The sequence below is a fragment of the Camelina sativa genome, chromosome 10 (assembly GCF_030686135.1).
Source record: "Camelina sativa cultivar CO46 ecotype springtype chromosome 10, ASM3068613v1".
Taxonomy (NCBI): domain Eukaryota; kingdom Viridiplantae; phylum Streptophyta; class Magnoliopsida; order Brassicales; family Brassicaceae; genus Camelina; species Camelina sativa.
Window position 1 is genome coordinate 1,852,955 of NC_141889.1, and position 23,729 is coordinate 1,876,683.

A 23,729-nucleotide genomic window follows, 5' to 3' on the forward strand; every position below is an offset into this window, starting at 1 on the left:
TCAACAAAGAAGCAAAAAGTTAGCAAGGACTTTTAGGAGTCATTTGAAAAGAGTCAGAGCAAAAACATATCAACTATGCTTGCTTTCTTCAAAGCCATGTTCCACGGATAGTTTACCGGAATGTCAAATCTAAAGGAGAAAAGAATCCGATAGCAAATTAAGTTCGCCCACTAACTATATCCAAGGATTACATCTCAAAGATCTTCTCTTTTGCTAAGACACGAAAGATGCAGGATCAGATGTTTTAAGCATTCAAAGCCATCACTTTGCACTGTTCGTTTAAGGCCAGAAGTTGAGCTTCTTTCTTGTCAAGAAGAGCGCTCAGCTTCACATTCTCCTCCATTAGCTTTTGCACTTCAACCTCTTTCTGCGCTTTCTCACCTTCCAGTTGTGTCGACTTAGCAACCAACCTGATTTCACAAGAATAAACATATGAGAATGGATTTAGTAATCTTGACATACAGCAATTATATATACTATCAACTTTTAGTCAGTAAAATCAGGCGACAATCGCTTGCTACTATATATTGATTTTTCCACTCATCACGCCACCATAGACATAGCTTTAAATACTTGGTACCTTTGCAATTGAACAGTCACATACATACCTGTCTCATCATTTACATAAAACAGGTAATATAAGTTGCAAAGAGAAGAGATGAGACTGACCGGGCTTCAATGGTATGGAATTGCTGCTCGGATGAAAGAAGTGTTTCTACAACATTGGTGGAAGTATTGACGTAATTTCTAAGTGACTCACACTCAGCCTTGACACGACGGAGCTCCTCTTCATTTTCCAGAGCCTTTTCTCTATATCTCCTACTATCTTCAACTAGTTTCTTAACTAGCTCCGCTGTTTCCTCTAGAACAGTTTTATTCTCATGTGCAATCCTTTGGATCTCTTCAAACCTCGAGGAGAGGTTCTCCATTTTGGCTGTCTTTTTTCTAATCTCTTACTCACATATAATAACCCTCTCCTTTTGAAAAGAAGTTTCAGATTCAGCCGCTGTGACTCTCCTCAAAAGAGAATCGAGCACATCAGTAACCATCTCTATGGACTGAAGCGTCTTCCAAGTAAAGACTCCATCCTCTATAACCAAGGGATCCTGGGTTTCGTTAGCTCCAGTCACTTGAGAAGCTGAACTATTATGTTCCAATTCTAGGTGTTCAGCATTGGTCAGACCAGGAACGGCCAAGTTTCTAACTTTTGATCTTAAATAGCGCAAGCTAGCTGCAGCGGATTTGACCCTACGTAACAGATCATCTAATCCCTCAGAATCCTCCAGGGAAGTCTTGACATCTACAAGTTGAGCATCTAAATTATCTACAGGGAGTTGACCAGATTCCATAAAAGGAAGAAAGTTTCTTTCTGCAGTAAATATATAAAAGAAGCTTAATAAGAATCCAATCCAAAACAGCATTCTCTAGTCTAGTTAAAGGGCCGAACCAACATGGTTTGACCTAAGAATACAAAGAGTATTTTTATATATGTGAAGCTCATAATAAGCCTCTTGTGGAGTGAACAAGGTCAATAATTAAGATGAAGCTCTCAAGACAAGAATATAACAGAGAACGAACAACAAAAAAAAAAAAAAAAACAGAACCTTTCAGCTTCCTATGGGATTTTGAAACCATTATGGGGTTAATGAACTATAATCTCAAAACGATAACTGAACTCAAACGCAGGAACAATAAACAAGAGAAGCTATAAATAAAAATAAAAATAAAATCTTTAACGACGAACAGTATAAGGATGATTATCATCTAAAACAAAGTTCAAAGATATCAAAATTCGATCTGACAAGTCCTAAGTAATCACGAAATTTTAAAAACGGCGATTGAACCACACAAAACAAAAAGGGTTTCTTACGATTTTTCGAATGGGGATTTTGCTCCGGGATGATTCGTCGTCTCTTGCCAAAGGATTTTTGAGAAAGAAGGATTCTTCGTCTCTTCCCAATTTGCTTTTCTGCTCCTCTACTTTAGTTTCCTTTGATTTTGTTTTATTTTATTTCCCTTTTTATAACCTAACCGTTAAAAAGGCAAAATAAAATAAAATAATGACAGATGTTTGACTTTTGAGTTGAAATATCAGAGGGAAAATATTTTTATTTTATTTTGGAGAACAAGGGGAAAAAAATCTAATTAGATTAATTGATTAAAGACCTTAATTAGTCTTGGCATAAAAAAAAAAAAAAAAAAAATAAGACTATTATAATGATAATACGCAAAGATAGTTGTTGTTGCTAAAAAAGAAAAGATATTATAAAAATTAAACAATACAAATTTCTGCATCTGAATATATTTGCTAATATTTTTTTTTTTTTTTTTTGGAGAATTCATCAATCTAGAGTTTATTAATATTGTTTGTATAAGTAAATTCATTTATAATTTTTGTAATTTATTTCCTTAATTATTGTTGAATTCTTGTTTTATACTATATTAAAAATTAAAACAAATCTCTCTATAATTAATATTATACTATAAAATAATAATATTAACTACTATAAATTAATAATAACCATAATTAATTTATAGAAGTTTGACCGTACTTGCGAGTTAAGGGTGAAGAAGGTTTTTGATAAATCTAAATTACATGGGCTTTAGTTTTAATGGGCTTTGTGGACCAGAACTCTTTGGTCGGCGGCGTGTTGTAGTAGTTTATAAAATTACCAAAACTAGTAAAGGAAATCCGACCTAGATTATTTTAATTCATTGAAGAAGAAGAAGACTCAAAAAGAGCAAAAGTAAACGAACTCCATTCGATCCCTACAAACTGAAAACTTAAGAGTACGGGAAACAGAGGAGGAGGAGGAGGAGGAGGAGATTCGGTTTTGTGATGCAAAGAAGATGGATCCAATCTACGAAGAAGATGTTTTCCTCGGCAAGTATCAGTCTTCGGAACTTAAGATTGCCTCTGAGTTCCTAACCACTTGGTTGCCTTTTCTATCTCGAGATCTCTGCAACGACTGCGTTCATCTTCTCTCCCATCGAATCCGTTCTCTTGACCCAGGTTCTGTTCTTTTTTTTTTTTTTTACTTAATTCGATTATTGAAGAAACGTTGCTAATTAATATTTTTGGGATTGTTTAGAGATACTGCTTATATAGAACATCATTATATGTAAGTAATTAAGCAATCTTCTTGAGATTTCTGTAATTGTGTTTCGTTTATTACAGAGCACTCTAGTAACAAAGAGGATAAAGCGGGTTCAGGTTCGATGGTGGACGATGATTCTAATGGGAAGCTTTGTGATTCTCACTCTGGGGGTTTTGTATTTGGATCTTTGTCAGAAGACAGTGCAAGAGATGCAATGCAATCTCAGTCAACTGTTTCTGAGACGGCGAGTCCACGAATGTCTTGGGCTGATATGGCACAAGAAGATGGGCTCCAGGAGGAGGAGGAGGAAGAACACAAGGAGAGTGAGTCAAGCACTCATGACGTCGTTGATCCGAGTATGAAGAAGACTCCTGAGAAGCGTAAGATGTCTAGGGAGGAAAGAGAGCGTTACCGGTTTGTGAATGTGAAGAAATTGAAACTGTTTAGTTTTTATGAGAAAGTTAAAGGAGAGTCTGTTAATATCCTCGAGGGGCTTGAGTTGCATACCGGTGTTTTTAGCGCTGTGGAGCAGAAAAAGATTGTTGATTTTGTCTATGAACTACAAGACAAGGGTCTAAAAGGACAACTTCAAGGTTTGCCTTTTAGTTTTTTCTCTCGTTGGTTTTGAAATCTTTTAACGTTTACTTGATCTAATTTTGAGTTTTTGTATCTTTGTTCAATATCTAGAACGTACTTTTGCCACGCCGAAGAAGTGGATGAGAGGCAAAGGACGAGTTACTATCCAATTTGGATGTTGTTATAACTATATAACAGTAAGTGACTCTCTTTTATACGTCTTTTTTTATGTATAACATTTGAATCAAATCCTTAGTGAATGAATGATGATTAAAGAGTTTTCTTTGCGTTGTATGACAGGACAGACAGAGAAACCCACCCGGAATCCTTAAACGTGGAGCGGTTGATCCGATGCCGTCTCTTTTCAAAGTAATGATCAAAAGGTTGATTGCGTGGCATGTGCTTCCTCCAACTTGTGTGCCAGATAGTTGTATCGTCAATATATATTATGAAGACGATTGCATACCCCCTCATATCGATAACCATGACTTCCTCCGCCCTTTCTGCACAGTATCATTCCTCAGTGAGTGCAATATACTCTTTGGATCACATATCACAACTGTAGGGCCTGGTGAATTCTCCGGTTCATACTCTATACCGCTTCCTGTCGGGTAATGCTCTATATAGCTTTGCATACTCTCTCTCTGAGTTGTTTCCTACCTGAAAATTCTGTTGCTTAACTTTTCGGGGATTCTTTTTTTCCACCTTTGTCCTTCAGATCAGTTCTAGTGCTAAATGATAATGGAGCCGATGTTGCTAAGCATTGTATACCTGCGGTTCCCAAGAAGAGGTAATTTTGTAGGACCTTGATTGTTTTGTTAACGTATGAAACCATAACACTCTCTTTTTGGTATTTGAGTGTACACTTAGCAAAAATATTTTCTACCAAACTGAAAAATGTGGAACGTTTTCTAAACGGGGTTGTTGTGTTCTCCCTTGGTTCTGCTTTCAGGATATCGATAACGTTTAGGAAAATGGACGAGTCGAAAAGACCAGTAGGATTCACCCTGGAACCTGATTTGCAAGGGATTAAGCCGTTGCCATATGAACAGAACACGCTGCTGAGTACCCCTGATGCTGTAGCCAGTAGCTCTCCAAGGTCCAGCAACAACCAAAACGGTAGGAGTCACAACAATCGAGCTGCACATGGAGAAAGAAGCAGACATCGTAGGTCGAGAGATTATCCTACTGAGAGTCGAGAGTGGTCATCATCGAGCCAACGAAGAGAAAAAGCACGACCCACTACTCCTAACTGGTATTACAGACCCAAGGTTACTACTAGCTCCGACAACGTTTGAGAATTTGTTTTCTGCTTCTTCTTTTTCCCCTCTTGTAATACGAAATTAATATTTGATTTTACCACAGAATAAATGAAAATTGTTCCGAAGAGAAACTCTGGATGCTTTCGTTATTATTATATTTTGTCGTTTTGACCGTGTATTTTTGTTTTAATTTTTCTTCGATTTGTAACATGTATATATATACCTTAAAAATATGACTTTATTTGTTCTGTTTATAAGCAAAAACTATAATTAAATGTTTAGTAAGCACATATTTGAAGTTTACAAATAAATACAAAATTATCGCCCAAAATAATATAAGTTTTTTATTATTAATAAATTTTGAGGTTATTTATGTAAAAAAAAGTTTAAAGATTTATATTTCGACAAAACAAAAAGTTACGAGAACATTATGGGATTGAATATATTCAACAAAAGAAAAGGCAAGAAATCAACTTAAAATGAATAGAAAGACTAAATAAATTGTCTAAATTAAGTCTATAATATAACACACACAATTACTAAATTATATAGTTGACTAGACGAAATTTCTTTAAACTTTTGTTCGATCATATAAATTGTTTTTGTTTTCATCCAATTCTGAAATTAGAGGGAAGAATTGGACTTTAATATAAAAAAATAAAAAATTAGACCTCACTATATAATTCGGCTGCGCGACTTCGCTGCAGTCCAGTTCTGAAGGTTCTCTCTCTCTCTCTCTCTTTCTGTTCAGGGGAGTTTCGCCGGAGAGACCCAAAAAATTAAAAACAAAATTAAAAATTCATCATCTTCTTCCATCGTTAACCTCGAGGTCGTTGGGTGTGTTATGTCTCCTGAGCTTTCTCTTTTTAAATTAGCTTTAATTTGATAAACCCTTAGTTAGTTTCTGACCTAGTGGGGGGAGAGAGAGAGCACCTTGGGCTTACCGTTAGGGATCAGTCTCGCTTTTGGGTCTTAGAAAGAAGGACGAGGACCCGACGTCGTCTACGAACCAATTTCTACTCTGTGACGGAACCCTAAAAACACCGTTTTCGCTTGTCATGAGTCCAATTCAGAATTTTGAGCAACATTCTCGTCGTCTCGTCGAGCCTGACCTACGTAATAACACTCCCTCTCTCGTTTATTCCGTATATCGTGTTTTGTTTGTTCCAAGAAGCTTTTGATTTTGGATTGATTTTGTCATACCCTTTGCGGAGTTTTATTTTTGTCTTCTGATTCTTATGAGTTTTTTGTTTGATTACAGTGACATTGATTCGATTTTTTTGTGTTCTGTAGCTATTCAGGCTAGGCTTGAGATGGTGGTGGAGGTCAGGGACAGCCTAGAGATAACACATACGGCTGAGTACTTGAATTTTCTTAAATGTTACTTCCGGGCATCTTCAGTGATTCTTCTTCAGATTACTAAGCCACAGTTCACTGATAATCTTGAGCACAAACTACGCAACATCGTGGTTGAGATCCTCAATCGTCTACCACATAGCGAGGTTCTTCGTCCCTTTGTTCAAGACCTCTTGAAGGTTGCTATGCAGGTGCTCACCACAGATAATGAAGAGAATGGGTTAATCTGCATTCGCATCATCTTTGATCTTCTTAGGAACTTTAGGCCGACTTTAGAAAATGAGGTTCAACCATTCTTGGACTTTGTCTGCAAGATTTACCAAAACTTCAGATCAACTGTTTGCCATTTTTTCGACTATGTCAAAATGGAAGAAGTGAAACGTGTGGAGATCTCTACACCATCTGATCAGTCGCTCTCCATTACTGCACCTTCCAGAAATGGGCAGATTAACCCTAGTACTCGTTCATTCAGAATTGTCACAGAGAGCCCCCTCGTCGTTATGTTTCTTTTTCAGCTGTATAGCAGACTTGTTCAGATCAATATACCTAATTTGTTGCCCCTGATGGTTGCTGCTATATCGATCCCTGGCCCTGAGAAAGTTTCTTCACATATGAAGCCTCAGTTCATCGAACTGAAGGGTGCTCAGGTTAAGGTGAGACTCGGGAAGGAAACCTGCACCGCCTTGTTCTTTCACCTAATATATATATATATATATATATTTTTGAAGAGACCATGGTATCTATTGACTTGTAGTGTTTGTTTTTTTCTCTTTTGTTTATTTGCAGACGGTTTCTTTTTTGACTTATTTGTTAAAAAATTGTGCCGAATATATCAGGCCGCATGAAGAAAGCATATGTAAGAGCATTGTAAATTTGCTTGTCACCTGTTCGGATTCTGTATCTATCAGAAAGGTGAGAACTGTCTGTTCCCTTTTCTTCGTTATTGTTTACCGTGTATACAATCATGGGCTTGCAGTTAAAGATTTGTTTTGGTCATTGAAATGCAGGAACTATTAGTCTCACTAAAGCATGTTCTTGGGACGGATTTCAAGAGAGGTTTATTTCCTCTTATTGACACTCTTTTGGAAGAGAGGTAAGTGTGCCTTTTTTGCCTTTCTGAAGTCTGAAAACTTTTGCACCAGCCAGGAAGCTTTTTTGTATTTAACAAGTAGAACTTTTACTGTTCTGTATATTTCACAGTGTGGCGCAGAATAATATATTAACAAGTAATGAAATTTGTCATCCATTTGTTACTTTTTCTGTGTCAGGGTTCTAGTTGGAACAGGGCGAGCATGCTTTGAGTCTTTGAGACCTCTGGCATACAGCCTACTGGCAGAGATTGTTCACCATGTTCGAGCAGATTTGTCCCTTTCTCAGGTGCCTCCCGATCTGTGCACTTTGTTTCTTACTTTAGCTTCTGTTTTTTTTTCTTGTTATCTGTTAGTCCTATCTTTCTAGATTTACTCTTCCTAGTTGGGATAGCTTTAAGCTCTGAAAACTGTGTATGGCATATGATTCTATATTTTATAGTAAGTGATACTAATGTGTTCTAGTACACTGTTATTGCTATGTATTTGTGGTTGGGTATTAAAAGAGATTATCATCTTAACGGTCTTATCAATTATGATCAGAAAGTGCTCACGCTTGGGAAGATTTTCCTTGCTTATAGACATGAAACCTGAGGCCTCCTAAAATTTTCTGACAGATGAAAAATGCCAAGAAATAAATAATCTTAGGAATACAACATATTGATCAATCTTTCTTGCCAACATCAAGCTTCCCTTTTTTACATTTCTCCCGTTCCATTATCTACTTTACGGGTGAATTCTTTTACAGTTCATTTTATTTGACTGTAAACAATGTGGCAGTTATCACGGATCATCTACTTATTTTCAAGGAACATGCATGACTCGACCCTCTCTCTTAACATCCATACAACTTGTGCACGACTGATGTTAAATCTGGTAAAGCTATATTTTCCATTTTGTTGCCTTATTTAAACTTGATTTATTACTTAACATTTATTTGGCATAATCTGTCTACTATGTTTGAATCAAGATTTTGGTATAACTTAATAGTTATTACTTATATTGGGTTCAGGTGGAACCGATATTTGAGAAAGGTGTTGACCAGCATTCAATGGATGAAGCACGGATTTTGTTGGTATAGCTTAACCCTTGAGAGCTCATATTAGAATTGGTTGGCGGTTCTAATCATTAACTTATTTTTTTAATCATCTATTTTACAGGGACGTATCCTGGATGCCTTTGTTGGGAAATTCAATACCTTCAAGCGTACTATTCCTCAGGTAATTATGGCTGCTTTTTAAGTTTCTGTGATGTTTCAGCTTTTTGGCATTGTTGTTTATTGTCTTTGTATAGGTTTTGCTTAATGTTGTGTTTGAGAATCTTGAAATTTTATCTATCCTGTTGGTCAACTCTTTTATTTCATTGATGTGGTACTTAGTCTGGCTTTCTCCTTGTAGCTTTTAGAGGAGGGTGACGGAAAGGATCAAATCACTTTGAGGTCGAAACTTGAACTTCCTGTCCAGGTAATTACCTATGATGGCTGTTTGTCTTAGTGAGATTGTGAGATTGTGAGATTGTGTTCTACACTTCCACTTTTATATTCAAACCTTGTAGTTCCACAGCGTTCGTTAAAGTTTTTTTTGAGCTTTAATTAGAGTCTACTTTCTTTTCTAAAATGAATTATAACTTAGGCAGAAATATATATATTTGAAGCATATTATTACTTCTACTGAAGCATTATTGTCTTTGTTGTTATTTTTTTTTATATTTACTTCTGATTCACATATAGAATATCTGACCAAAAATAATAATTACTAGAGCATGCTGGTTGCAGGCAGTTTTGAATTTGCAGGTTCCTGCCGAACATTCCAAAGAAGTGAATGATTGTAAGAATCTGATCAAGACACTGGTGATGGGTATTGAATCTTGACCATACTGATGTTTCACCTTAGCGGATCAGTTATACATATTGATTATGGTTGTATATGTTAAGCTCTTTTCCTACTTTATGTTCAGGAATGAAGACAATCATATGGAGTATAACCCATGCACATTTGCCCCGACCTCAGGGAATGCACCCACAAGCTCTTGCTTCGCAGTCATCTGCTTCTCAAGTTTTTAAAGGAATGAGAGAAGATGAGGTATTGAATGGTAGATTGTTTAGTGTAGGCATTGATAGTATATGGCTTATAAGCCTCTAGTAATCTCTACTTTAAAGCAGGTGTTGAAAGCCTCTGGTGTTTTAAAAAGTGGTGTCCATTGCCTAGCTCTCTTCAAAGATAAGGATGAGGAAAAGGAAATGCTAAATCTATTCTCCCAAATCTTGGCTATTATGGAACCTCGAGATCTAATGGATATGTTCTCTGTATGTATGGCTGAACTTTTTGAGTGCATGATTGACAATACTAAACTGGTTCAAATATTTGCCACTCTTCTTCAAGCTCCCAAGGTATACAAGCCATTTGCAGATGTTCTGATTAATTTCTTAGTAAGCAGCAAACTTGATGTTCTGAAGAATCCAGATTCAGCTGCAAGTAAATTGGTTCTGCATCTGTTCCGGTGCCTCTTTGGGGCTGTGTCCAAAGCACCATCTGATTTTGAACGAATATTGCAACCTCAAGTGCCTATTATTATGGAAGTCTGCATGAAGAATGCTACTGAAATTGAAAACACTCTTGGTTATATGCAATTGCTCCGAATTGTTTTCAGAGGACTGGCTGGATGTAAATTCGAGCTGCTTCTTAGAGATTTAATCCCCATGCTACTACCTTGTCTTAATATACTTCTGACAATGCTCGAGGGTCCAGCCGGTGAAGACATGAGAGATCTTTTGTTGGAACTTTCTTTGACACTTCCTGCACGCTTAAGCTCCTTATTGCCATACCTTCCCCGTCTTATGAGGCCTCTTGTATCCTGTTTAAGAGGAAGTGATGAACTTGTGAGCTTGGGGTTACGCACCCTTGAATTCTGGGTGGATAGTCTGAATCCTGATTTTTTGGAGCCAAGTATGGCAAATGTGATGTCTGAAGTGATCTTAGCATTATGGTCTCACTTGAAGCCGGTGCCATATCCTTGGGGTGGTAAAGCGTTACAGATTGTAGGAAAGTTGGGTGGTCGCAATCGACGATTTCTGAAAGAGCCACTTACACTTGAATGCAAAGATAATCCAGAGCATGGGCTTCGCTTAGTTCTGACGTTTGCGCCGTCCACTCCATTTCTTGTGCCAATGGACAAATTCATTAATCTTGCTGTAGCAGCTGTTATTCAGAAAAACCTCACTACAGACATCTACTACAAAAAGCAAGCTCTAAAATTCCTCCGCGTTTGCTTGTTGTCTCAACTTAATTTGCCTGGGTGCGTCACTGATGAGGGTCAGATGACCAAGCAATTATCAGCTTTGTTACTTTCCTCTTTTGATTCATCTTGGCGCAGGAGTGAATCAACAGAAATAAAGGTTGGTTTTTGGTATTTCTCTTATGATCTTAATCCCTTATAGTTTTATTCAGTAGCTTTTTGGTCAAAATTTGAAGTTGCTACTCAGTTGGCTGACGTTTTCTTAAACCATTACCTTATCACCAGTATTCGTAATGCATCATAAATTAAGTTATTGATATCACGTATAGTTGAAGGCGGGGGTGCCTGTTAGGCGATGGTTTCTTGATTGAACCATGATTAGATTTGGTATTTGTTATCTTGTTGCCATGCATTTGTTCTCTCTAAATAAAACGATCTAGGACTGTTTCATGTCATTCCTTGTGATTGACCTATTTTTTTCTTACATTATCATTATCTATGTTACTTGGTGTAAAAGGAAAATATTCATTAAGACAATATTTTTCTTGCTGCAGGCTGACTTAGGGGTTAAAACAAAGACTCAGTTAATCGCTGAGAAGTCGATCTTCAAGACACTATTGATAACTATAATTGCTTCCAGTTCTGATCCGGATCTCAGCGACTCAGATGATGACTTTGTTATAAACATATGTCGCCATTTTGCAATTATTTTGCATGGGGACTGTACCTCGTCGTATGCTTCCACTAGTACTGCTCCATTTGGGGGTTCTGTGAGTTCAACAAGTTCCAAGCCCAATATCAATTGGTCTACTAACTTAAAACATCTGGATCCTTTGATATTTTTAGATGCTCTTGTTGATGTGCTTGCAGATGAAAACAGGCTCCATGCCAAAGCTGCTCTGACTGCGTTAAATGTGTTTGCTGAAACTCTGTTGTTCCTTGCTAGTGTTAAACATGCTGATGTGCTGATGGCTAAAAGTGGTCACAGTGCCTCTATGATTGTCTCCAGTCCTTCTACAAATCCGGTCTATTCACCCCATCCAAGTGTACGAATACCAGTGTTTGAACAACTTTTACCTCGGTTGTTGCATTGCTGTTATGGGAGCACATGGCAAGCGCAAATGGGAGGAGTAATGGGGTTGGGTACGCTGGTAGGGAAAGTGAATGTCGAAACATTATGTCTTTTCCAAGTAAAAATTGTTCGTGGTCTGGTTTATGTTCAAAAGAGGCTTCCTATTTATGCTAGCAAAGAGCAAGATGAGACAAGTCAGGTTCTTATGCAGATTCTAAGAGTGGTTAATAATGTTGATGGAGAAAATAGTGACGCCCGCAGACAAAGCTTTCAAGGTGTTGTAGAATATCTTGCTACTGAATTGTTCAATCCCAATGCATCTATCACAGTGAGGAAAAATGTTCAGAACTGTCTTGCACTTTTGGCTAGCCGGACTGGTAGTGAGGTATCTGAACTGCTTGAGCCTTTATACCAACCTTTGTTGCAGCCACTTATTATGCGTCCACTTCGATCAAAGACAATTGATCAACAGGTGCCTCATTCTGCTATTTTTTTGGTTGTTGTAAATTTTTTTCTGGACTTCTGTCTTACCTTCTTTAATATGCCTTATAGGTTGGAACTGTGACAGCTCTGAATTTTTGTTTAGCATTGAGGCCGCCCCTTCTAAAAGTGACTCCAGAGTTGGTTAACTTCTTGCAAGAAGCGTTACAAATAGCTGAGGCTGATGAAGCTGTATGGGCTGTCAAGTTGATGAGTCCTAAAGTTCTTACATCGTTGAACAGACTTCGAACAGCTTGTATTGAGATTCTGTGCACAACGATGGCATGGGCTGACTTTCGAACTCAAAGTCACAATGAACTGCGTGCAAAGATAATTTCCATGTTTTTCAAGTCCTTAACGTGTCGAGCACCAGAGATTGTGACCGTGGCCAAGGATGGTTTAAGACAGGTTCGTAGTTTTGTTTCTAATTCTTGCACGCGCATTCAATTTGAGGATTTTGAAGAGTCTTGAGGGAATAGATTTTCCTCTTCCTAAATTATACTATTTTTATGTTCCTTTTTGCTTTTCTGAAACTCTGTTTTTCTTTAGGTTATTAATCAACAACGGATGCCCAAAGAACTTCTTCAGAGTAGCCTCAGACCTATACTAGTTAATCTGGCACATACAAAGAATCTCAATATGCCTTTACTCCAAGGTCTGGCACGTCTTCTTGAACTTCTATCAAATTGGTTTAATGTGACGTTAGGAGGTAAGTTGTTGGAGCACCTTAAAAATTGGTTAGAGCCAGAGAAACTTGCACAATCCCAGAAATCATGGAAAGCTGGTGAAGAGCCGAAAATTGCAGCAGGTAATCACGTTCTTTGAGATATATAAAGACAGATGCATGGTCATGCTATTATATATGAACACATATTTTTCTTTCTTCCCGTGGCAGCTATTATCGAGCTCTTCCACTTACTTCCACTTGCTGCGTCAAAATTTCTGGATGAACTTGTAACATTAACTATCGACTTAGAAGCAGCTCTTCCGCCAGGGCAAGTTTACAGTGAGATTAATAGCCCATACCGTCTCCCGCTGACCAAGTTCTTGAATCGATATGCAACTCTAGCTGTTGATTATTTTCTTTCCAGATTAAGTGAACCAAAATATTTCCGAAGGTAAGAATACCATTCCACTAGAAGTTTCTATTTTTACATCGCATGTTAGTTTGAATGTGAGGATGGGGTAACGACTGTTCTCTCTTTTCCTTACAACCTCAGGTTTATGTATGTAATCCGCTCAGATGCTGGCCAACCATTAAGGGAAGAACTTGCAAAATCTCCACATAAGATACTTTCATATGCTTTTCCTGAAATTTTACCGAAATCTGATGCCATACTGAGTGTGGCAGCTTCAACTCCTCCAGCTGCATCATCTGGAGATGAATATCCCGCCCCAATGAAATTGGAAAGTTCTAACACGCCATTAACAAAATCCAATGTAGCATCAGATGCATATTTTCAGGGTCTCTATCTTATCAAAACTATGGTGAAACTGATACCGAGCTGGCTGCAGAGTAACCGTACTATTTTTGATGCCTTGGCTCTCCTTTGGAAATCACATGCAAGGACATCCCGTTTACAGAATGAGCAAGAGTTGACTTTAGTTCAGGTAGTTTCATCTATTTCTGAACTTTATATTTTTCTGCATTAGCTTGTGTTTCAGACTGATATTATATGCATACTTTCAATGTTTAGTTATCATAAACCATCTGACAGTCGCAAATTCGGCTGCTCGTTGTAGCCCTTTGAGCATAAATTTTGTTTTATTTAATCCATACTAGGTGTTTCGTTCATCTACAGTCTTGAATGTTGGTGCCCTTCTGAATTGTTTACGATCTTGTTTTTAGGCTCGAGTTCCCCACTAAGTTATTGTAGAAATTAGGTTTTTCTTTCAAAAATATGTATTTTGACTTGAGTGCTCTATATATAATCCTCCTTAAAATTAAAATATTAAATGTAGTCAGAAAATTTGGCCATCTAAAATCTTTTATTTTCTCAACTCGCAGGTGAAAGAGAGCAAATGGCTTGTCAAGTGCTTCCTCAATTATCTGCGACATGAAAAATCTGAAATGAATGTTCTTTTCGATGTTCTCTCAATTTTCTTATTCCATAGTCGTATTGACTACACCTTTTTGAGGGAGTTTTACATTATTGAGGTATCTTCTCATAATTTCATGCTTAATTCTCATATTTTTGCTGCTCTGGTAGAGTAACTGGGTGCTTTTCATCAGGTTGCAGAAGAATATCCACCCAAAACGAAAAAAGCAATTGTCTTGCATTTTCTAAACCTTTTCCAGTCAAAACAACTCAGCCATGATCATCTGGTTCAGGCAATGCAAATGCTCATTCTTCCAATGCTTACCCATGCCTTCCGAAACGGACAAACATGGGAAGTTATTGACCCTAGTATAGTCAAGACCATTGTTGAGACGCTCCTTGATCCACCTGAAGAGGTTGCTTTCTTTTCTCCTCTAAGCAACTTAAATTTTTGGTTAAAACAGAATTTAATGTTGGGAACATTACTGTATAATTTTCTGGATGTAAATGGTAACCTGTCCAAGTTGTTATGTCTGACATGGTCTTGCTGTTCTTCTTCTGATTTACGCTTCATCTCAAATGGTGTAGGTTTCTACTGAATATGACGAACCTTTGAGGATCGAACTTTTGCAGTTAGCTACTTTGCTTCTGAAATATCTTCAGAGTGATCTGGTTGATCATAGAAAAGAGCTCATCAAGTTTGGATGGAATCATCTCAAACGGGACGATAGTGCTAGTAAACAGTGGGCATTTGTTAATGTTTGTCACTTCTTGGATGCTTACCAAGCTCCAGAGAAAATCATTCTCCAGGTACCATATCAACTGTTTCTGTCAGATACCAGTGGGCATTTTAATTCCATTGGTGATTTTTACTGTTCCTTGTCGTTTTTATTGAAGAGTGAAAAATGGAAAATACTTGGAACTTCACCTCTTTTTCCATTGACGACCTTGCAGATTGTCATTTAAAATCTAATAACAAGCATGTGCCTAAAATACTCCTCCATCTAACCCGGTGATACAAATGTTTTTTGTCGACTGGATGTAGGTTTTTGTTGCGCTTCTTAGGACATGCCAGCCGGAGAATAAGATGCTAGTTAAGCAAGCCCTGGATATTTTAATGCCAGCTTTACCGAAAAGGCTTCCTCTTGGAGATTCAAGAATGCCGATTTGGATAAGATACACCAAAAAAATTTTGGTGGAGGAGGGCCACTCAATTCCAAATTTGATCCACATCTTCCAACTCATTGTCCGGCACTCAGATCTGTTTTACAGTTGTAGAGCACAATTTGTACCTCAGATGGTGAATTCCTTAAGTCGTCTTGGTTTGCCATACAATACTACAGCAGAAAATAGGCGGCTTGCAATTGAACTTGCTGGATTGGTTGTCAGCTGGGAAAGAAAAAGACAAAATGAAACTAAAATGGTTATTGATGCTGATGCAACCAGTGAGGTCAGTAATGGGTTACATCCTTCATCCAGTGCGGATCCTAAGCGCTCAACTGATGGATCTTCCATATCTGAAGACCCAAGTAAACGAGTTAAAATTGAACCTGGTCTCCAATCATTGTGTGTTATGTCACCTGGTGGTGCATCGTCAATCCCCAATGTAGAAACTCCTGGATCTGCTACCCAGCCTGATGAGGAATTCAAGCCAAATGCTGCCATGGAAGAACTAATCATTAACTTTCTTATAAGAGTAAGGCTTTACACTCTTACTACCATTGGGCATGTTTATAACTTGCTGGGAAGTTCTGAAATTACGGAGGCCCTTCTTCTCTGAGCAGTTTGCATTCTAAAGAAATGACGTTTAGCAGTAGCAGTCTAAAAGCAGTATAGTATTATGCATTAAATTCTATAATGAGATTATGCGGATCGTAGGTTTCTTTTGGATCTGGTTAAGTTCTAGGCCTTATTGACCACTTTTAGTCTCGAAGTATGTTGGTTGATCGTGACATTATTCTATTTATGGCTGTAGTTTTAAGTTTCCTTTCTCTTCCTCGAACAGGTAGCAGTGGTAATTGAGCCTAAGGACAGGGAAGCCAACACTATGTACAAACAAGCTTTAGATTTTCTTTCAAAAGCTTTGGAAGTTTGGCCAAATGCGAACGTCAAATTTAACTATTTAGAAAAGCTGCTTAGTAGCATGCCACCGTCTCAGTCAGATCCGTCCACAGCACTTGCTCAGGGCTTGGATGTCATGAACAAGGTTCTGGAGAAGCAGCCGCATCTTTTCATTAAAAACAACATCAGCCAGATCTCACAGGTATACTTGCTGCAGTAAGCGTTATCCTAATATATGAAATCATTTCTGTTCTTTGCTGACTGTTCTGGTCTTCACCAGTTTCTTGAGCTGTCTTTCAAACACAAGATGTTCGACGCTGGGAAATCGCTATGCTCTTTGTTGAAGATGGTTTTCATCGCCTTCCCACATGATGGAGGTAGTACGCCTCCTGACATAAAGCTGTTGTATCAGAAATTCAGTGAGCTGATACAAAAACATGTGCATCCTGTTACTGCTCCACAAGTGTCAGGAGATGATAACTCTCTCGGTTCAATCGGCTTTATACTTGTTGTCCTCAAAACCTTGGCAGAGGTTCAGAAAAACTTTGTTGATCCTTATGTACTGGTGCATATCCTTCAGCGTCTTTCGCGGGATCTGGGATCAGCAGCGGGTGCTCATCCTAGACAAGTAAGTTATTCTTCAATAATAGCTACCTTTTTCGTAAGAGATAAAATCATATGCTTTTTTTCTTCCTTATCTGAGGTTAAATGGATTTTACATGGCATTTACCACCTTATTGACTGAGTATTAGAATATCTAGTGCATCTAAATAGCTATGTAGCATTTTCTTCATGCCTTCGTAAGATTTTCACTTCTATAGTCCTCACGTTCATCATCTTCGGGCTCTGACCCATCTCATTATATCATTTGCTGACATGTTTTGGTTAGTTAATATTTGCTGACATGGTTTTGGTACGTACGTTTATACTATCAAATTCAGGATATCATTTCTCTCTTTTGCTAGCTCCTGTAAATTTTCCCTTCCTTTTTAGAATTAATAACTAGGTATATGTTTCATGTTCCAATTGTGGCTTACTCTTGTGCCTTTTTGCTGTCCCTTTTTAGAGCCAGCGGACAGATTCAGATTCTGCAGTAACTTCTTTTCGTCAAACTGCTGATGTTGGGGCAGTTATATCTAATATAAAGTCGGTCTTGGAACTTATTGATGAAAGGGTTATGCTTTTAGCGGATTGCAAAAGACCTGTGACTCAAATATTGAACACGTTGCTTTCAGAGAAGGGGACTGATTCTAGTGTGCTTATCTGCGTGCTAGACATGTTAAAAAGGTGGGCTGAGGATGATTTCGGGAAAACAAGTTCATCGGGGTCCTCTGGTGCCTTTCTTACCCAGAAAGATATAGTTTCTTTCCTCCAAAAGCTTGCACAGGTTGATAAGCAGCACTTCTCATCTGTTGCTTTGGATGAGTGGGATAAGGCGTATCTCCAGCTTTTATATGGACTTTGTGCCGATTCAACGAAGTAAGTTTTCTTGTTTAAATCTTATCCTGAGTCAAAGCTTTTTATGAGAGAGATAATATCATCTGTTTTTCACTATTAGGTATCCGTTGGCACTCCGACAAGAGATCTCTCTGAAAGTTGAGAGACATTCCATGCTTGGTTTACGGGCAAGGGATCCTGATATGCGAAGGAAGTTCTTCTTGTTATACCATGAGTCTCTCGGAAAAAATTTATTTGCACGGTTGCAGTATATTATTCAAAACCAAGATTGGGAAGCTATGGGTGATGTTTTTTGGCTCAAACAGGGTCTTGATCTCCTCCTAGCCATTTTAATTGAGGAGAAGCCCATTACGCTAGCACCGAATTCTGCCAGGGTAGTACCACTTTTGTCATCACAAAATCCTGGAACACATTACCAACCACCTGCTATGCCAGAGGGACCTGAAGAAGTTGGCTCAATGTTTGATAGCATTGTAATGAAGCATGCACAATTTCTTAGTGCGGCAAGCAAACTTCAGGTGATTGCAAATTATTTAAATTTTTTGCTGAGGCGTTATGGTGCTTTCTTTTGTCCTGTTAAATCGAGAATAGTTACTAATTATTTTAGGCTCTTTTGGGTTTTTTTACCTTTGGAAGCTGGATTAATCTGAATAGATATTATGTTCTCTTTTTCTGCTATAGGTCGCTGATGTTGTTATCCCTTTAAGGGAGCTTGCGCACACAGATGCCAATGTTGCTTACCATTTGTGGGTGCTAGTATTTCCAATTGTGTGGGCAACTCTACACAAGGAAGAGCAGAAAGCTTTAGCTAAGCCTATGATTTCTCTACTTTCGAAGGACTACCACAAGAAGCAGCAAGGACACAGACCAAATGTTATACAAGCACTTCTGGAAGGGCTTCAGTTGAGCCATCCTCAACCTAGGGTGCCTAGTGAGCTTATCAAATATATAGGAAAAACGTACAACGCATGGCATCTTGCATTGACTTTGTTAGAGACTCATGTCGTGCTGTTCACGAATGAATCAAGATGTGCTGAGTCTCTTGCTGAGCTTTATCGTTTGTTAAATGAAGATGACAGGAGATTTGGATTGTGGAAGAATAGGTCCAACACCACCGAATCGAGAGCTGGGCTTTCAATGGTTCAACATGGATTTTGGCAACGTGCTCAGAGCCTATTTTATCAGGCAATGGTTAAGGCAACCCAAGGCACTTACAATAACACAGTACCTAAGGCCGAAATGTGCCTGTGGGAGGAGCAATGGCTCCACTGTGCTACTCAACTTGGTCAGTGGGATGCCCTGGTAGATTTTGGAAAAAGCACCGAGAATTATGAAATTTTGCTTGATAGTCTTTGGAAAGCTCCAGATTGGGCATACTTGAAAGATCATGTGATACCCAAAGCACAAGTGGAAGAGACGCCGAAGCTTCGTTTGGTTCAAGCTTGTTTTGCCCTTCATGAAAAAAATGCAAACGGTGTAGGAGATGCTGAAAACATAGTTGGGAAAGGCGTTGATCTTGCTTTGGAACAGTGGTGGCAGTTACCGGAAATGTCTCTTCATGCTAGGGTGCCTCTACTGCAGCAATTTCAACAACTAGTGGAGGTGCAAGAGTCTTCTAGAATTTATGTTGACATCACAAATGGGAGTAAAGTTCCTGGAAATGCTGCTGTTGGGGGACAGGGAAATCATTATGCAGATCTGAAAGACATTCTTGAGACTTGGAGGCTAAGAGCTCCAAATGAATGGGATAATATGACCATCTGGTATGATATGCTGCAGTGGAGGAATGAGATGTATAATGTTGTTATTGATGCATTTAAGGATTTTATAACTTCAAATACTCAACTTCATCACCTTGGTTATCGTGACAAAGCATGGAACGTCAATAAGCTTGCTAGGATAGCTCGGAAACAAGGGCTTTATGATGTTAGCGTTCAGATACTTGAAAAAATGTATGGGCACTCGCAAATGGAAGTACAGGTACAATTCTCGTAGACCTTTAACTTTATTATTTGAGTTTCTTTGGGTTGAACATGTAGTTTTCACATAAATTATTCTCGCTTTTTTAATATATAAATTATTTCCATAATTTGTTAATATATTTATTCGTTTAATTGTTAATCCATCAATTAGCATGTGTGTGATATTTGAAGTCATGTATTGCCATCTCTCATCCTTTGCCACGATCCTATATAATAAGTTTACGTTCCCTGAATCTGTTTTGTTTGAGCTTGAAATATTGTTAATCATTAAAGTTCTCTTGGCCACATCTGTGTATGCAGGAAGCCTTTGTTAAAATTAAAGAGCAGGCAAAAGCTCATCTGGAAACGAAAGGAGAGCTCGCTACTGGTCTTAATCTGGTTAATAGCACAAATTTGGAGTTCTTTCTAGCGAAGAACAAGGCAGAAATTTTTCGACTAAAGGGGGATTTTCATTTGAAGCTAAACGACACTGAAGGTGCTAATATTGCATATTCCAACGCAATCACCCTATTCAAAAATTTACCCAAAGGATGGATAAGCTGGGGAAATTACTGTGAGATGGTATTTCTTCTGATTGGTTGCTGCTTCTATTCGTTTGCTATGAATAGTCCCTGTCCTCATATTAGACATTATATTCTACTTTTGTTTCGTAGGCATACCAAGAAACACAAGAGGAAATCTGGCTGGAATATGCCGTTAGCTGCTTTCTTCAGGGTATAAGATTTGGAGTTTCCAATTCCAGAAGTCACATGGCTCGTGTTCTTTATCTTCTTAGTTTCGATACAGCAAATGAGCATGTTGGTAGAACATTTGATAAACACTTGGACCAAGTACCTCACTGGGTGTGGCTTTCTTGGATCCCACAGCTGTTGCTTTCCTTGCAGCGTACAGAAGCACCCCATTGCAAATTAGTTCTAATGAAAATTGCTGCAGTATTCCCGCAGGTAATTCATATTAGTGTTGTATTTAGGTGATCTTTCTTTTTAGTCATTTCATCTGAGTATGAAATTGTTTTCCATTTCAGGCTCTCTATTACTGGCTTCGCACCTACTTACTAGAACGCCGTGATGCAGTAAATAAATCTGAACTTAGCAGAATTGTTTTGGCTCAAAGAATGCAGCAGAATGTTCCTGGTGTTAGTGCGGTTCATGGTGGAGGCAATTTACCATCAGAAACTCAAATCCATCAAGGTGCTCAAACAAGTGGGGCTGTTGGAACCACCCGTGATAATGGTAACCCACATGCGCAAGAAAGTGAACGTGCCAGTATGGAAAACAACTTTAATTCAGGGAATGATCAGCCTATGAACCAAAGCAGTTCAACTATCAATGAAAATAGTCAACACGCAGTAATACGGGATGGTGCTTCCTTGGCAATGTCTGCTGCTGGTGCTTTTGATGCTGCAAAGGATATTATGGAAGCTCTTAGGAGTAAACATAACAACTTGGCCAGTGAACTTGAGGTAGTATTCTGTTGGTGAATATACTGATTCTTTAAGTTCTCTACATACAAATTTCATGTGGTAGATAATTCCCAAAAAAGTAGGAAAAGAAAAGCTACTGTCTGGTTTATGTAGCTCAGATTCAGATTTTAACTCGATTGCACGTTTACTGCTTCTTTACTTGGATAATCTAATGATTAATTATTCCTCTCAGGTTCTTCTCACGGAAATAGGTTCGAGGTTTGTTACTCTACCAGAAGAAAGACTTCTTGCGGTTGTGAATGCTTTGTTGCATCGATGTTACAAATATCCAACTGCCACCACTGCTGAAGTTCCCCAACCGCTCAAGAAAGAACTCTCGGGTGTATGCAGAGCTTGTTTTTCTGCAGATGCTGTGACCAAGCATGTCGCATTTGTGAGAGAATACAAACAGGATTTCGAGCGTGACCTTGATCCAGAAAGCAATTATTTCCCTGTCACACTCGCAGATCTGACAAAGAAACTGAAAGACTGGAAAATCATTCTTCAGAGTAATGTTGAAGACAGGTTCCCCGTTGTGTTGAGATTGGAAGAAGAGAGCAAGGTGCTGCGTGACTTCAATGTTGTTGATGTGGAGATACCAGGACAGTACTTTGCTGACCAGGTAATTTGGATTGTTATCCTCGTTTTTTGTTTATAGGCAATGTGAACATTCTCTAGAGGGGCTGTAAATTAAAGATTCTGCCGCTCGTTCTTTTTCTTCAATCAAAATTTTATACGGATCGATATGATGATGCTTATGCTGCGTGGTGAACTAATCATATATTTAACTGCACAGGAAGTCGCACCTGATCATACAGTAAAGTTGGATAGGGTTGGAGCAGACATACAAATTGTACGAAGGCATGGGAGCAGCTGCAGACGTTTGACTCTTATTGGCTCCAATGGCTCGCAAAAGCATTTTATTGTTCAAACATCATTAACTCCTAATGCGAGGAGTGATGAACGAATCTTGCAGCTTTTCCGTGTGATGAATCAAATGTTTGACAAGCATAAAGAGTCGAGAAGACGCCATTTAGGACTTCACACTCCGATCATAATCCCTGTCTGGTCTCAGGTATGCCTTGAAAAAAAATCAGCTTAGTTCCTCTTTCCGTTCTTGATTGAGTCGATGTTTCTTTCGATGAGTAATTTATGTGTGATTCAGTTTACCTGGTTTTCGTGAAACTTCACATATTCAACCTAGTCCTCCTTCTGGCTGCCCATAATAAGAGTAGGTAAATTTCTCAAGGAGGTATGGCATGCTAACATTTTTTCGTCTCAGGTCCGAATGGTTGAGGATGATCTCATGTACAACACTTTCCTTGAGGTATATGAGAATCACTGCGAAAGGAATGGTCGAGAGTCAGATCATCCTATTACCTACTTCAAGGAGAAACTCAATCAAGCCATCTCAGGGCAAATCTCACCAGAAGCAATTGGAGATCTTCGACTACAGGCTTATGGTGAAATCACAAAGAACATAGTCAATGACACCATCTTCTCTCTGTACATGTACAAGACATCAATGAGCGGAAGTCATCTTTGGGCTTTCAAGAAGCAATTCGCTGTCCAGCTAGCTGTATCCAATTTCATGTCCTTCATTCTACAAATTGGTGGGAGATCCCCAAACAAGATCTTGTTCGCCAAAAATACCGGGAAAATGTTCCAGACAGATTTTCATCCATCGTACGACTCCAATGGGATGGTCGAGCTCAACGAACCTGTCCCTTTCCGCCTCACAAGAAACATGCAAGCATTCCTATCGCATTTTGGTGTCGAAGGTCCTCTCATGTCAAACATGTGTTCTGCATCTCAAGCAGTTTTCTCCTCCAAGGTAATAAGAAATATTTACCAAAGCTTGAGTGATGCACTCAAATCATTTGGCCTTTAACCTCTTCTTCTCTTTTGCGAATTTTCAGCAAAACGAACATCTTCGGTATCAATTAGCCATGTTCTTTCGCGATGAGCTTCTATCATGGTTTGGAAGAAGACCTCTTGGGGTGCCTATTCCTCCTGTTACAGGAATTGCTACTTTGAGTTCGGCCGAGCTGAAGCACAAAGTTAACTTAAACGTTGACGATGTCATTGGACGAATCAGAGGAATAGCGCCACAGTATTTCTGTGAAGAGGTACAATCATCAATTACATCTCCACGAGTTTTTGATGCTACTAAAGTTCTCATAAAACTCAAAAGAAAGCTCTTGTCCATTTCCTGAACTGTTGAATCTGATATTTTCGAGTTGTTCATTACAGGATGAGAACTCGGTGGAGCCGCCACAGTCTGTACAAAGAGGTGTGAATGAGTTGGTGGAGGCAGCTTTGTCGCCTCGCAATCTATGTATGATGGATCCAACATGGCATCCGTGGTTCTAACTTGCTTTAAGTTGAACTTTTAACCATTTTGAGGTAGAATCCGAGTTTTGAAGAGGTTAGGTTTGTAAATAGTTTACCTTACCGCGTTCCAACTCATTAGGGTTTTTTGGATGATTTGTATTGGAACAACTCATCTAAAGTTAAAAAGTCGAAATTTCCTCTACACAGCAGTTCACAAGTTTTGATGG

The 23,729-nt window shown here is 38.6% G+C and overlaps 4 protein-coding genes across 6 annotated transcripts; 2 read left to right on the top strand and 2 right to left on the bottom strand.

Moving 5' to 3' along the window:
* Positions 1–2,014, bottom strand: LOC104716517 (uncharacterized). 2 transcript variants are annotated; one of them, XM_087469715.1, is made up of 3 exons: positions 1,871–2,014; positions 670–1,369; positions 1–410 (listed from the first exon to the last, which is right to left on the bottom strand). In XM_087469715.1, the coding sequence occupies exons 2-3, from the start codon at positions 927–929 to the stop codon at positions 245–247; spliced, it is 426 nt and encodes a 141-aa protein (XP_087325841.1). In that variant the 5' UTR covers positions 930–1,369; positions 1,871–2,014; the 3' UTR covers positions 1–244. The 2 variants fall into 2 exon arrangements, with proteins under 2 accessions (XP_087325841.1, XP_087325842.1); XM_087469716.1 differs by having other exon boundaries at positions 670–1,300; positions 1,871–2,010.
* Positions 954–1,349, bottom strand: LOC147935730 (uncharacterized). The gene has a single exon (XM_087470255.1). The coding sequence runs from the start codon at positions 1,347–1,349 to the stop codon at positions 954–956; it is 396 nt and encodes a 131-aa protein (XP_087326381.1).
* A 530-nt stretch (positions 2,015–2,544) lies between the features above and the next one.
* LOC104716518 (RNA demethylase ALKBH9B) lies at positions 2,545–5,067 on the top strand. Of its 2 annotated transcripts, none has more exons than XM_010433899.3 (6): positions 2,545–3,013; positions 3,179–3,691; positions 3,786–3,871; positions 3,975–4,285; positions 4,393–4,464; positions 4,627–5,067. In XM_010433899.3, the coding sequence occupies exons 1-6, from the start codon at positions 2,851–2,853 to the stop codon at positions 4,970–4,972; spliced, it is 1,491 nt and encodes a 496-aa protein (XP_010432201.2). In that variant the 5' UTR covers positions 2,545–2,850; the 3' UTR covers positions 4,973–5,067. The 2 variants fall into 2 exon arrangements, 1 of the variants encoding a protein (XP_010432201.2); XR_015568825.1 differs by having other exon boundaries at positions 2,695–3,013; positions 3,980–4,285.
* Positions 5,068–5,626: 559 nt separating this feature from the next.
* Positions 5,627–23,704, top strand: LOC104719961 (uncharacterized). The gene is made up of 34 exons (XM_087469885.1): positions 5,627–6,052; positions 6,230–6,945; positions 7,079–7,204; positions 7,300–7,385; positions 7,561–7,669; positions 8,161–8,256; positions 8,393–8,455; positions 8,541–8,600; positions 8,778–8,843; positions 9,155–9,236; positions 9,337–9,461; positions 9,542–10,774; positions 11,169–12,158; positions 12,239–12,574; positions 12,716–12,974; positions 13,062–13,284; positions 13,387–13,777; positions 14,175–14,324; positions 14,400–14,621; positions 14,794–15,015; positions 15,251–15,901; positions 16,211–16,468; positions 16,547–16,894; positions 17,333–17,745; positions 17,825–18,242; positions 18,406–19,704; positions 20,007–20,267; positions 20,360–20,650; positions 20,731–21,168; positions 21,362–21,790; positions 21,965–22,243; positions 22,451–23,002; positions 23,088–23,297; positions 23,422–23,704. The coding sequence occupies exons 1-34, from the start codon at positions 5,995–5,997 to the stop codon at positions 23,539–23,541; spliced, it is 11,580 nt and encodes a 3,859-aa protein (XP_087326011.1). The 5' UTR covers positions 5,627–5,994; the 3' UTR covers positions 23,542–23,704.
* The last annotated feature ends 25 nt before the right edge of the window (positions 23,705–23,729 follow it).

Bases quoted from the DNA above. Each gene is read 5' to 3' on its own strand.
- LOC104716517 (XM_087469715.1), bottom strand. From the start codon at position 929: ATGGAGAACCTCTCCTCGAGGTTTGAAGAGATCCAAAGGATTGCACAT. The intron at 411-669 runs GTCAGTCTCATC...TTGTGAAATCAG, and splicing joins TTCCATACCATTGAAGCCCG to GTTGGTTGCTAAGTCGACAC.
- LOC147935730 (XM_087470255.1), bottom strand. From the start codon at position 1,349: ATGGAATCTGGTCAACTCCCTGTAGATAATTTAGATGCTCAACTTGTA.
- LOC104716518 (XM_010433899.3), top strand. From the start codon at position 2,851: ATGGATCCAATCTACGAAGAAGATGTTTTCCTCGGCAAGTATCAGTCT. The intron at 3,014-3,178 runs GTTCTGTTCTTT...CGTTTATTACAG, and splicing joins AATCCGTTCTCTTGACCCAG to AGCACTCTAGTAACAAAGAG. The intron at 3,692-3,785 runs GTTTGCCTTTTA...TTCAATATCTAG, and splicing joins TCTAAAAGGACAACTTCAAG to AACGTACTTTTGCCACGCCG.
- LOC104719961 (XM_087469885.1), top strand. From the start codon at position 5,995: ATGAGTCCAATTCAGAATTTTGAGCAACATTCTCGTCGTCTCGTCGAG. The intron at 9,237-9,336 runs GTATTGAATCTT...CTTTATGTTCAG, and splicing joins GATCAAGACACTGGTGATGG to GAATGAAGACAATCATATGG. The intron at 21,169-21,361 runs GTAGTATTCTGT...TATTCCTCTCAG, and splicing joins ACTTGGCCAGTGAACTTGAG to GTTCTTCTCACGGAAATAGG.